The sequence below is a fragment of the Ornithorhynchus anatinus genome, chromosome X1, assembly GCF_004115215.2.
Source record: "Ornithorhynchus anatinus isolate Pmale09 chromosome X1, mOrnAna1.pri.v4, whole genome shotgun sequence".
In the NCBI taxonomy this organism is placed as follows: domain Eukaryota; kingdom Metazoa; phylum Chordata; class Mammalia; order Monotremata; family Ornithorhynchidae; genus Ornithorhynchus; species Ornithorhynchus anatinus.
In genome coordinates, this window is record NC_041749.1 from 19,794,042 (window position 1) to 19,805,423 (window position 11,382).

Consider the following 11,382-nt stretch of genomic DNA (forward strand, 5'->3'; position numbering starts at 1 on the left):
TATCTACACCTTGGTGTGGAACTTGATGCCTCACTTGTTCCCTTATATATAGATGTACATACACACAAAAGCAAATCACTACTACTGCTCAGAGCCAACATTCTAACCTATGCATATCATGTACTATCGGTTTCGAATTTCACCAAATACATATGTCTAGCCACACAAAAATGCATGCACCTAATGAATGCCTGTGTATTTAGGTATACCTATATATAAGGCAGCAGCAAGACATCAAGTTTCATATCATCAGTAGAATGGTATTTTTAGTTCAATTTTAATATTCTATAATATTTCCAGCCTTCTCAACATAGTTATGGTGCGATGAAAGGTAAGATCAATCGTCTGACTACACCCTTTGGAACTCAATGCTTATTACTTACAAACAGAGTGTTAATTCTGATTTTTTAAACTCCAAATAGAATTTAGAAATTATTGACTCATCTTTAACAGGGAATTTTACATATAAGACCATGCAAATTCCACTAGGAAATTCAGTTGAATATGGATAATTCTGGAGCTGTATGTATATTTTATAGAAATTGGTTCCCTTTTTCATAGTCTCCAGATTCGTATTCTTCATCTTCTTCAAAATGATCATAGTAGTCTCCAAAATGTGGATTGTAATTTGTGATTCTGTTGCCTGCAGTAAGTTGATATGAGGATGATGAACCTATACAGTCAAAAACATATACATACATTACATTCAGATTAGGAGTGTTTTAAATGTAGCTATAAATATTGGTAGGGTAATAACATTCTATAAAGATAACTTTAAGATCTTACTCAGAGAACAGAAACCTGAGGTATAAAAAGAGGAAAATATGCAGAATACTTTCTAATGACATTTAAGAACTTCTTTCTGTAGCAAAGATGGTAAACTGATCCTTCTTAAAACTCACCATATAAAAATTTTTTGAAATATGTGGGACAGTGAAGAAAAGACAAAGTATCAAAAAGTTCCCATTTTAGTCCTCTCAACTGTCATGGAAAAATGATAAAACTCACTTATTATTTCTTAGAGAATAACCTTTTAACCTGGGTTGGTAAATTTTCTTTGTGGTAGGCCTTGGGGTAGATATCAGCTAATGTCCCACATGGGGCTCACAGTAGCTTAATACCCATTTTACAGATGAGGTAACTAAGATACAAAAATGTGAAGATCACACAGCAGCTAAATGACAGAGCTTGGATTAGAAGCCAGATTCTTCTGACTCCCAGGCTCATGCTCTATCAACTAGGCCATGTTGCTTCTCAATTTAATTAATTTAAAAACCACTGTGATTCCCAAACCTGTGCTTCCATCATAAGCTGTAATAGTATGTAATAGTTCATCACTGTAAAATGAGGTGGAATATGTGAACAAACACGGTTACAATGAACTACACTGCCTCTCTGCATTTAATACATGAAGAAACTGAGGTTTATCTTAGGTATAATGAAAAGGGCCATCATACCTTTCCAGTTTTAGGAACCCTCAGGGGACTTTCAAAATTGTTCATAAAATCTTACAGCTATTCTATGCTTCTTCACATTATATCTTTTGAATAAAAAGGTCAAGACTTCAACCTTGGCAACTATAAAATTAGGGAGAGTCTATGTTGAAGACAGGGATAAAATGCCCTAATATGATTAGGAGTACTGATGAATAATTTTTAAAAGGCAATTTACCATTATCTATAACTTTCAGTCTTGCAGATGCGTAGGCTGAACCATACTTATTTTTAGTATGGCAGATATAAACACCTTCATCGGATTTTCTGATACCTTGAATCTGCAACCATCCTGTCATTCCATATTTTAAAGGTCCACCTCTGACCTGGGGAAAAACAGCAATTATTTATTAATTAACTAGATATAAGGCTACCCCATTTTCTCTTCATAGTTTGAATTTAAGGACTTCCTAGTATGAGCATGAGTGTTACCTAATGACAAATATAAATAGCAAGTCAAAATTCAAGGTTGGAAAGTAGGAGTGGCAGTGAGGTATATTTCACTCTGTCCTTACACTTTTAAGGGGCCTTCAAACTTGGGGATATTCCTGCCCCTTCAAAGGCACTTATGTATATATTTTATACCTTGTTATTTCCCCTACCTGTAATTTATTTTAATGTCTGTCTCTCCAGCTAGTCAGTAAACTCTTTGAGGGAAGGGATCATCTCTATTTACTCTGATGTAAATTCCCAAACACTTCTATTATTCCCTCTGGGTCACCCTTACAATTGGATTTGACCCCTTCATTCACTCCTCCCTCAGCCCCACAGCACTTGTGTATATATCTGTAATTTATTTATATTTATGACTGTCTCTCCCTCCAGACTGTAAGCTTGTTGTAGGCAGGCATCATGCCTAACAATTTTGTTATCTTGTACTCCCCCAAGTCCTTAGTACGGTATTCAGAACACAGTAAGTGCTCAGTATGATTGGTTGATTGATTGATTGACTTAATACAGTGCTCTGCCCACAGTGAGACCTCAATAAATAGCATTGATTGATTGACTGTGATTCTGAGACTCCGGGGCTACTTCAGAGGGTGTAAGTGCATGTCTGGATATTTTATCAGGATTTATGAGTCAGGTGATCATCATTTTAGGTGAGATTGGGGTGTGGTTAGAAGTGAGGTGGATAAGAGCCAAAAAGAGAAAAGAGAGATGAACTGAATGGGGAGGAGAAAAAGGGAGAGAAAAGCAGAACAGGAAGAGAGAAGAGAGGAAAGGCAAAAAGAGAGAAAAGGGGGAGGAGGAGGAGGACAGGAGCAAAGGAGTGTGGAGAAGAATAAAGAGGGTTAAAAGGAAAAAAGGGGAAAATGGAGAGAGGGAGGACAAGATAGTGGTGATAGAGAGAAAGCTGAGAAGGGAGAGGAGGAAGAAAGAATTCATCGTTCGTCCATTGCCCAAGCAGCAGCAGCTATGGCTTTCTGGCCAGGGGTTGGTCTATAGTTCTATCCCAGAATTGGAATCCTGGGTTGGAATTCTGACAGTGGAGCTGACTTTTTTTTGTGGATCTGTCCCAGGGCTGAGTCCTCTCAGTAGTGGGGGAGAAGGATAAGCAGCCCTGGCTCCACTTTCAGACAGACTCGAAGGAGCCAGGACTTGGAAGAGATACCCCGGCAGCTACTTACATTTCAAATGAAAGGTTTGGCCTTTGTCGATCCCTGAAAGAAGTCTGTTTTGCTTCGTGGTAGCTGCTGCAAATGGCTCTGCACACTGCCCTCAAGGTGTAAAGGCTTGGGGCCTGCCATGGCAGCTCTGGAGTCCCAGATATCTAGAGGCAACACCCCTTAGATCATGTTTCCCCTCCCCCTTCCTGCTGGGATCCACCTACCTTCTACTATTACCCCTTCCTCCTTCCCACCCCCCCAATCTAGGGAAAAGGATGCAGCTCTGTTCCTATATCACCCCTCCCAAGTGCTAAGTGGTGTACAGACCTCAACCAGATGTTTTTCTCGGTGATAGCATTCCAACAACTTTTGGGTTTTCTTGACATAATTCATCTAAAATCTTAGAGCAAAAAACCCCATAAATTCGGCAACTGTCTCAGTGACATCAGGATATCTGATCACCTTAGTTGAACTAATTGAGCAATCGAGTGTTCACTCTGTGCAAAACACTGTGCTAAACACTTGGGAGAGTGCAATACAATAGAGTTGATAGACATGATCCCTGCCCACAAAGAGCTTAGTCTTTTTCTTTTTTTTGGAGGGGGTCATTATTAGTTAAGCACCTACTATGTGTCTAACACTTTTCTAAGCACTGCAGCAGATACAAATTAGCAGTTTAGACAAAGCCCCTTGACTTGCATAGTGCTCACAGGCTAAGTAGGAGAGAGAACAGGTATTTAATCCCCACTTTACATTTGAGGAAACTGAGGCACAGAGAAGTTAAGTGACTTTAGCCCAGGTGACACAATAAGCTATTGACAGGGGTGGGATTAGAACCCAGTTCATCTGACTCTCAGCCTTGTCCTATTTTCACTAGGCCATGATAGAGGGAGGCAGACATTAAAATAAATTATGGATAGAACATATACATAAATGCTGTGAGTCTGGGGATGGGGTGAATATCAAGTGTTTAAGGGGTATAGTTCCAAGTTGAGTAGGCAATGCAGAGTGGAGAGCAAATAGGGGAAATGAGGGCTCAGTTGGGAAAGACGTTTTGAAGGAGATGTGATTTATGTAGGGCTTTGGAGGTGGGGACAGTGATGGTCCTTTAGATATGAAGGGGGAGAGAGTTTCAGGTCAGAGTGGTGACACGGACAAGGGGTTGAGTGAGAAAGAGAAATCCAGGTACAATGAGTAGGTTGGTGTTAGAGAAGCGCAGTGTGTAGACATAGCTATACTGGAGATTAGCAAAGTAAAATAGGAGGGGAAGAGCCAACTGAATGACTTAAAAACCAATGATAAAGAGTTTCTGTTTGATATGGAGAGGAAATGAACAAAAATTGGAGGGTTTTGAGGAATGGGGAGGCGTAGACAGAAATTTATCTTGAAAAATTATCTGGGCAGCACTTGAGGTATGGACTAGAATGGGAAGAGAGAGGAGGCAGGGGCAGATGCAGTAGTCAAGGTGGGATACAGTATTGAGAGTTCCTTCTAGCTTTTAGGAGAACCCAGTCAAGTGTATGATCACTTGGGAACAAGGTGGCCAGGACTGTGATCTTTGATATAAACTTCTCTCTAGTCCCATGCTTAATCCTCTGGATTGTTAACTTACTGAGGATAGAGATCATGTCTGGCTAACTCTCCCATGCACTTAGTACTGTACTCTGCACACAGTAAGCACTCAAGAAATATCACTGATTGACTAATCTGTCAGAAGCATGTCCACATCAAAAATGGGCAGTTCAAAAACATGGAAAAATAAGTTTATCATACCTGAATTGAAATATGGGCATCATATCCTGGAAGGAACATTTTATTCCCTTTTTTCTTCCACTCCAGATGAGGCATTGGGTAGGCTGAAACTTCACATCCAAAAAGGATGTCACTTCCAGTGAAATTCTGTGCATCTTGAGGTGGCAAAGAAATTACAGGAGCTTCAAGGATAACATTAGGGAGAACATATTGATCAAAAATCACCCCGGATCTGATTCAGTATTTTTAAAACATTATTTATTCATGGGAAGGTACATTTATGAGTTTTAAAGATAATATCTGGACTTCAAAATAATTTGTAAATATTTAATAATGTTATTTCAAGTAAAACTTCATTCATAAATGGGGTTCCAACTGTATTTCTGGTAAAAATGCATTAATGGAGTTGAGTAGCCGAAGGATTTTAGTCTTTAACATAAGGAAACATCCATTTAATACCTATTCTATAAATGAGTGCAGTTTATTCTACATGTCCTATTTAGCATGAAATGTTTCTGACACATTTACAGAGAAAAGGAAAGCAATAGAGACTGCTATAGTAAAACAAATTTGCACTGAAGGACAAAACACAGAAAGCACATACAAACACACACACACACTCATTTTACATATATGACATACATATATGTAATTATGGTATTTGTTGAGCACTCACTGCATAACAAACACGGTGTAACTTACACTTTGGTTTCGTTGTCTTCTTTCAAAGGGAGTTAAGGTCTTAAGGACACAAGGAATTGAAAATGTAAGGAATATAATGAAGCTCAGTGTTCTGCTTCTGACAGAGGACACCAAAGTGTGATGATTGCCCTCGATGACATCTAACCATATGGCTAGAAATGTCCCCCTAACTTTTCCTCATAAAAACAAGAAATGTGAGAAAGGGGGTAAAATTAAAGACCTGTTGTCATCCAGGCTTGTGAATGAAGACTACTAGACAGTCTTACTGTCCATAAGGATATTTTTCTTTATGTTCTCTTTGAAATTCAGTGAAGCCTGAAAATGTGAAAGCTATCATTCAAAATTTGAAGAGAACCAACAATATGCTTGATTTCTAGATACATTTCTGTAACTTTTTATGTTCTAAGTCTATTTCCTGATGTTATATTTTTTTCCTTTAATGTTTATCTCAGGAAATCCTTGATGTCAAAAGTCAAGGTAATATAAAAGTGATTTCTTGTTCACTATAGGAATCCAATAGTTTTTGGGGGGTGGGGTGGTTCTTTAAGGGGTGAGGAAACGTTTTTGTAGAAAAATAATCTGGACAGCAGAGTGAAGTATGGACTGGAATGCGGAGAGATTGGAGGCAGAGAGGTCAGCAAGGAGGCTGATACAGTAATCAAGGCAGGATAGGATAAATGCTGGCAGTCTGGATGGAAAGGAAAAGAAGGATTTTAGCTATGTTGTGAAAGTTTAACAGACAGGATTTAGTGTCATATTGAATATGTGGGTTGAATGAGAGAGGTGAGTCAGGGATAACACCAAGGTTACAGGGTTGTGAGACAGAAAGGGTGGTGATGCTGTCAACAGTGATGGGAAAGTCATGGGAAGGACAGGGTTTGTCTGGGAAGAGAAGGAGTTCTGTTTTGGACATATTAAACTTGAGGTGTCACTGGGACATCAAAGTTGAGATGTTCTGAAGGCAGGAGGAAATGCCAGGCTGCAGAGAAGGAGAGATTAGGGCTGGAGATGCAGATTTGACTGTTTCCCTCAAAGCAATTGTAAATGGGATCAAACAATCAATAGCATTCAATGAGTGCTTACTGTGTGCAGAGCATTGTGCTAAATGCATGGGAGAATTGAAGTAACAAAATGGAACGTTGTTAATTTTTTCTAAAATAATCTTACTCCCATTTTATAGATTAAAAAACTGAGGCAGAGAGCCATTCAGTGACTTGCCCATGGATACACAGTAATCGGTTGCAAGCCTGTGTCTCCTCCTTCTCAGTCCTGTGCCCCGTCTGCTAGACTACCCTGCTTCCCAGAGTGCCACTGTAATTTTACATTTCTTTATTCCTCAGGGACATCTCTACATGGATATTCTACTAGTACTTCATGCTTAACAGGTCTCAAACTGAATCCTTTATCTTCCCTTCCAAATCCACTGTTCCGCCTAACCCTCTCATCTGAGTCAGTAGCTCCCCACTCCCAGAAGCCCACACCATTGTAGCTCCTCATTGTCTTTCACCGCTCGCATTCAATCTGTTACTAAATGTTGCTGATTTTTTATCCGCAATACTTCCAGATCCCCACTCTTCATCATTCAAATGGTCGACATCGTAGTCCAGGTTCTAATCATAACCCTGACAAACTACTGCATCAGCCTCCTCACTGGTTTCCCTGTTTCCAGTCTCTCTTCTCTCCAGTCCATATTTTACTCTGGTGTCTGGGTTCTTTTTAAAATACCTTTCCCCTCATGTCATTTCAATAATCAAAAATGATTGATGAGAAGCCGCACGGCCCAGTGGCAAGACCACAGGCTTGGGAGCCAGAGGTCATGGGTTCTAATCCCGGCTCCGTCACTTGCCTGCTGTGTGACCTTGGGCAAGTCACTTAACTTCTCTCTGCTTCAGTTACCTCAACTGTAAAATGGGGATTGAGACTGTGAGCCCCACATGGACAATCTGATTACCTTGTAACTACCCCAGCACTTAGAACAGTGCTTGGCACATAGTAAGAGCTTAACAAATCCCATAGGAGCAAGTGGCAAGAGCACAGGCTTGGGAGTCAGAGGTCGTGGGTTCTAATCCCAGCTCCGCCACTTGTCGGCTGTGTGACTGTGGGCAAGTCACTTCACTTCTCTGTGCCTCAGTTACCATACCTGTAAAAGGGGGATTAAGACTGTGAGCCTCACGTGGGACAACCTGATTACCCTGTATCTACCCTAGCGCTTAGAACAGTGCTCTGCACATAGTAAGCGCTTAACAAGTACCAAAATTATTATTATTATTATTAAAAATCTAACATGGTGACTATTCCCCTCTGCATCATGCAGAAACTCCTGACCATTTGCTTTAAATCACTCTGTCATCTGTTTCCCTCATTTAATACGTCTCTTCCCATTTCAAGGCCACTCACTCTCTTCATTCTTCAAGCGCTCTTGAAATCCCACCTCTTCCAGAAGGCTGTCCCTGATTAACTTTGTGCTGCCCATGTCACATTCTCCCACTTCCCACCTAAGCAGTTTTGCACACCTAGAAACACTTAGTATTTTTGTGCATATCAGTTTATACTGTACTGTTCAAGCACTTACTTATTAACCTATTTATCTTTCCAGTCTCTTTTTCTTCCTCTAGCTTAGGTTATTCAGTATGTCACCGTCTTTGAAGGCAGGAATTATGTCTTTTACCTCTATTTCACTCTCCCAAGTGCTTAATATAGTGCTCCACATAGAGTAGACACTCAGTAGGTAGTTGATGGATTGACTTCCATTTGCAGCAGTGCACATAGATAAGGAAAGGCTAAAAACAAATTCAAAGACTCTTTGGGAAAGCATGAGGTGAAATTAATTCCCTATACTGAACTATGACATTCAAAATTTTGAGTGTGAAAGGGTACTTCTCAACTTTACTAGTATTACTAAAATTTCAAGAAAAGCTTCAACTGAGTTATAAACTGTAATTACTTTGTGAGGTAGAAAACTGTTGGAGAAAAAAGTTAAAAATAGTTCTTTCAAGAGATAAGACTTTCTCCTATATTAACAGATTTTCAACCCTATGAAACAATGATAGAAAAAGACATAATTAAAGATATAAATAAAAGAGAAAGTCAATATATAGTAATTACATTTATACGGTATGTGTCTATAAATAGATAGAAATGCCTTTCTATGCAAATGTAGTAAAAGAAAATGTAAAATCTTATAACTATTGAATTTCTCTCAACCATTTTTAATGACTGGCCCCCAAACTGTTTTTTAAAGTGTTTTGGGGCAATTTGGAACTCTCAGTAGAGTATGCATTAGAATACTTGCTTATTTTCTTGGAAAAACAGTGTTACTAATTTCTGAAGGATGAATCATATTAATATCTGGCTGTAAAGCTGCCTATGTGGAAGCAACTGGCTTAATTACTTCCCTCTCCCTTGTTCTCCCTGATAGTTTGTGAGTTTCTTAAAATGTAGTTGCAAAAGTGTTGTGCATTTCTTTCCTGATTGCTGTAGCTGAATATCATATATTTTCATATTAATATAAAATATTTTCAGCTGCAAAATATTTTATCAGTTATAAAGTTCCAAGTGAGTTCACAATCATCTTCTGGAAGTCTATGCTTTGACTCATTTTAAGAATAAAACTTTAGCCCAGTGACTTCACAAATGATATGTTTGGCATTTTAGGGATATGGGATTAATTTGTGAGGATTTCTGTAAGAGTCCCATGTGTATAAGGATGACCATATAGTCTCAGTATTTCATCCCTGATTTAATCTTGCTTTTTTTTCTCCCTTCCATCTGTTTTTAAATTTTCTTCATCTTACTTGGTGTATTGTAACTATGTGTGATGAAAAAATGTCATTGTTAGTTTATAAAGCGCACCAATTCACACCCATATGTTACTTGATTTAATTTACTCAGTTGAAATGCATGTAAAATGCTTGCATTTACTACTGTTTCTTTTGGACATCTACTGGCCCAGCAAGTGGTCCTTAAATGTCGAAAGAAATCAAAATATCTTGGCTTGCTAAGTATAATCCCTTTCCCCCCCTGCATATCCCCTTCACAGGCCTCAATCAGAAATGCAATTCAATGATTACACAGAAATACACAATCATTCCATGATAACAAACGTAAAATCTCAAAGTTGAGTTGTTTCTTTAATCTTTCAAACCCAATATGCTTGCAGCCCTAATATTAATAAACTAAACTAAACATATAGAAGCCAATAATCACTATGTTCTAAATCAGCTTTTAAATGATGCCTGGAGCAGTATTTACCTGATTCACAGGGTCCTTTGTGTTTCATGCTAAGATTTGTTTTCTTCTGAAAATATACCTCATTGAAACGGCAGATATTCTCATACGTCTTGCCTTCCGGTCCACAGACACTTTCCTGGGATTTACAGATGCATTGTGGTTCGGGGATTTCCCCATGCTTCAGCTCTTCAGAATCCAGTACGCATTCCAAGTGGTGTCCACACTGACCATAGAAATGACTGCCACCATCCAAATCACAGACCTGCCCTTCCACGTTTCCACACTCAGGGCAGCAGCCGCACTGATCTAACACAGTCCCAGCTGGACAGTTTTCAGGCTTGGAGCAGACTTTCAAATCACATTTTCCACAGTTATTGCCTTCCCTTAATAATCTCAACCAGTTTCGGTGGTATGAGATGGGAAGACTCTGAAATACTGGCATCAAGACTACTAGTATTGCTATCTTCACTACAAGCTTCATCTTCGGACTGCAATGAAAAAGAATCTAGACTATCTGGTGCAAGTCTGGGTGGGGGGGAAAGCACATCATAGTTTTCTTTTTTTTTTCTTCTCCTTTCAAAAATACACATTTAATGCCAATATGGGCTTTCCAGAGAAAAATTAACAACTCAGTTCTGGTTTGGAGTGGATACATAAAATGAACAGCTATCCATAAATATACTTCTGGGTTGAAAAACACATTGCTGTTTGTATAAAATAAACAATATGCTGCTAAAATGCTGTTGGCAATGTAGAACTATAAGCCAAATTTGGATTCAGGTGCTGATTTGTAACAGAATGGTACTGTAACTGCCTAATACTAGAATAGATACATTGATGGAGACAATTGAAGAAAACAAAGAAATCTGGAATTTTTTTAAAAGAGCACTGTATAACTGGAATGACAAATGATTATTTTCCTTCAATATTAAAAAAAACCATTTGTTACTTTCCTTGTGCTAACAAGGCTGTTGTGATATTGTCGTAGAGTGCCTAACTGATTTCTTTACTTTCCAGGAGCTTGATATTTAATTTTCTTAATGGTTTGAATGCCACTTTTCAATACTTTGGCTATGAGGGTCAGTCCAGCACTTAGCCCCTTATGTGGTCAATGTAATTTGAATATTCTTCAAGACTTCTTGAAGAATGATGATACAGTCTATGAGGTGCTATTGTTTAGAGCTTGAGTGAACCTGCTCTTTCCTTTCCAACCCTACTGCTACCACTCTGTTCTAAGCACTCATCATTTCTTGCCTTGAATATTACATCAGTCTCCTTCTAACTTCCATATATCCTTTTACTCCTCCTTCTAGTCCACATTTTACTTTGCTGCCTAGAGAAGCAGTGTTGCCTAGTGGGTACAGTACAGGCCTGGGAGTCAGAAAGACCTGGGTTCTGATCTGACTCCACCACATGTCTATGTGACCTTGGGCAAATCACGTCACTTCTCTGTGCCTCAGTTACCTCAGTTGTTTAGGGAATGAAGCCTCCGGGTCAAGCTGGGAAGTCTTCATGCTCATTAAGCAAGTACATAATCTGAGGAGTTGTTTTTTCAGACACATGATGCGTGCACCAATAAATCACATAAATCATGAGTT

General features: G+C 39.0%; 1 protein-coding gene across 1 annotated transcript; it reads right to left on the bottom strand.

The window, feature by feature from the left end:
- Nucleotides 1–261: 261 nt before the first annotated feature.
- LOC100077497 (kazal-type serine protease inhibitor domain-containing protein 1-like) lies at nucleotides 262–11,182 on the bottom strand. Its single transcript, XM_001508663.4, has 4 exons — nucleotides 9,806–11,182; nucleotides 4,874–5,034; nucleotides 1,672–1,819; nucleotides 262–673 (listed from the first exon to the last, which is right to left on the bottom strand). The coding sequence occupies exons 1-4, from the start codon at nucleotides 10,263–10,265 to the stop codon at nucleotides 534–536; spliced, it is 909 nt and encodes a 302-aa protein (XP_001508713.1). The 5' UTR covers nucleotides 10,266–11,182; the 3' UTR covers nucleotides 262–533.
- Between the last annotated feature and the right edge of the window lie 200 nt (nucleotides 11,183–11,382).

What these genes read in the sequence shown, in the direction of transcription:
- LOC100077497 (XM_001508663.4), bottom strand. Translation starts at nt 10,265, where the DNA reads ATGAAGCTTGTAGTGAAGATAGCAATACTAGTAGTCTTGATGCCAGTA. An exon ending in CAAAGGACCCTGTGAATCAG is followed by an intron (nt 5,035 to 9,805) that starts GTAAATACTGCT and finishes TTATCCTTGAAG; the next exon opens with CTCCTGTAATTTCTTTGCCA. An exon ending in ACTGAAAGTTATAGATAATG is followed by an intron (nt 674 to 1,671) that starts GTAAATTGCCTT and finishes TTGACTGTATAG; the next exon opens with GTTCATCATCCTCATATCAA.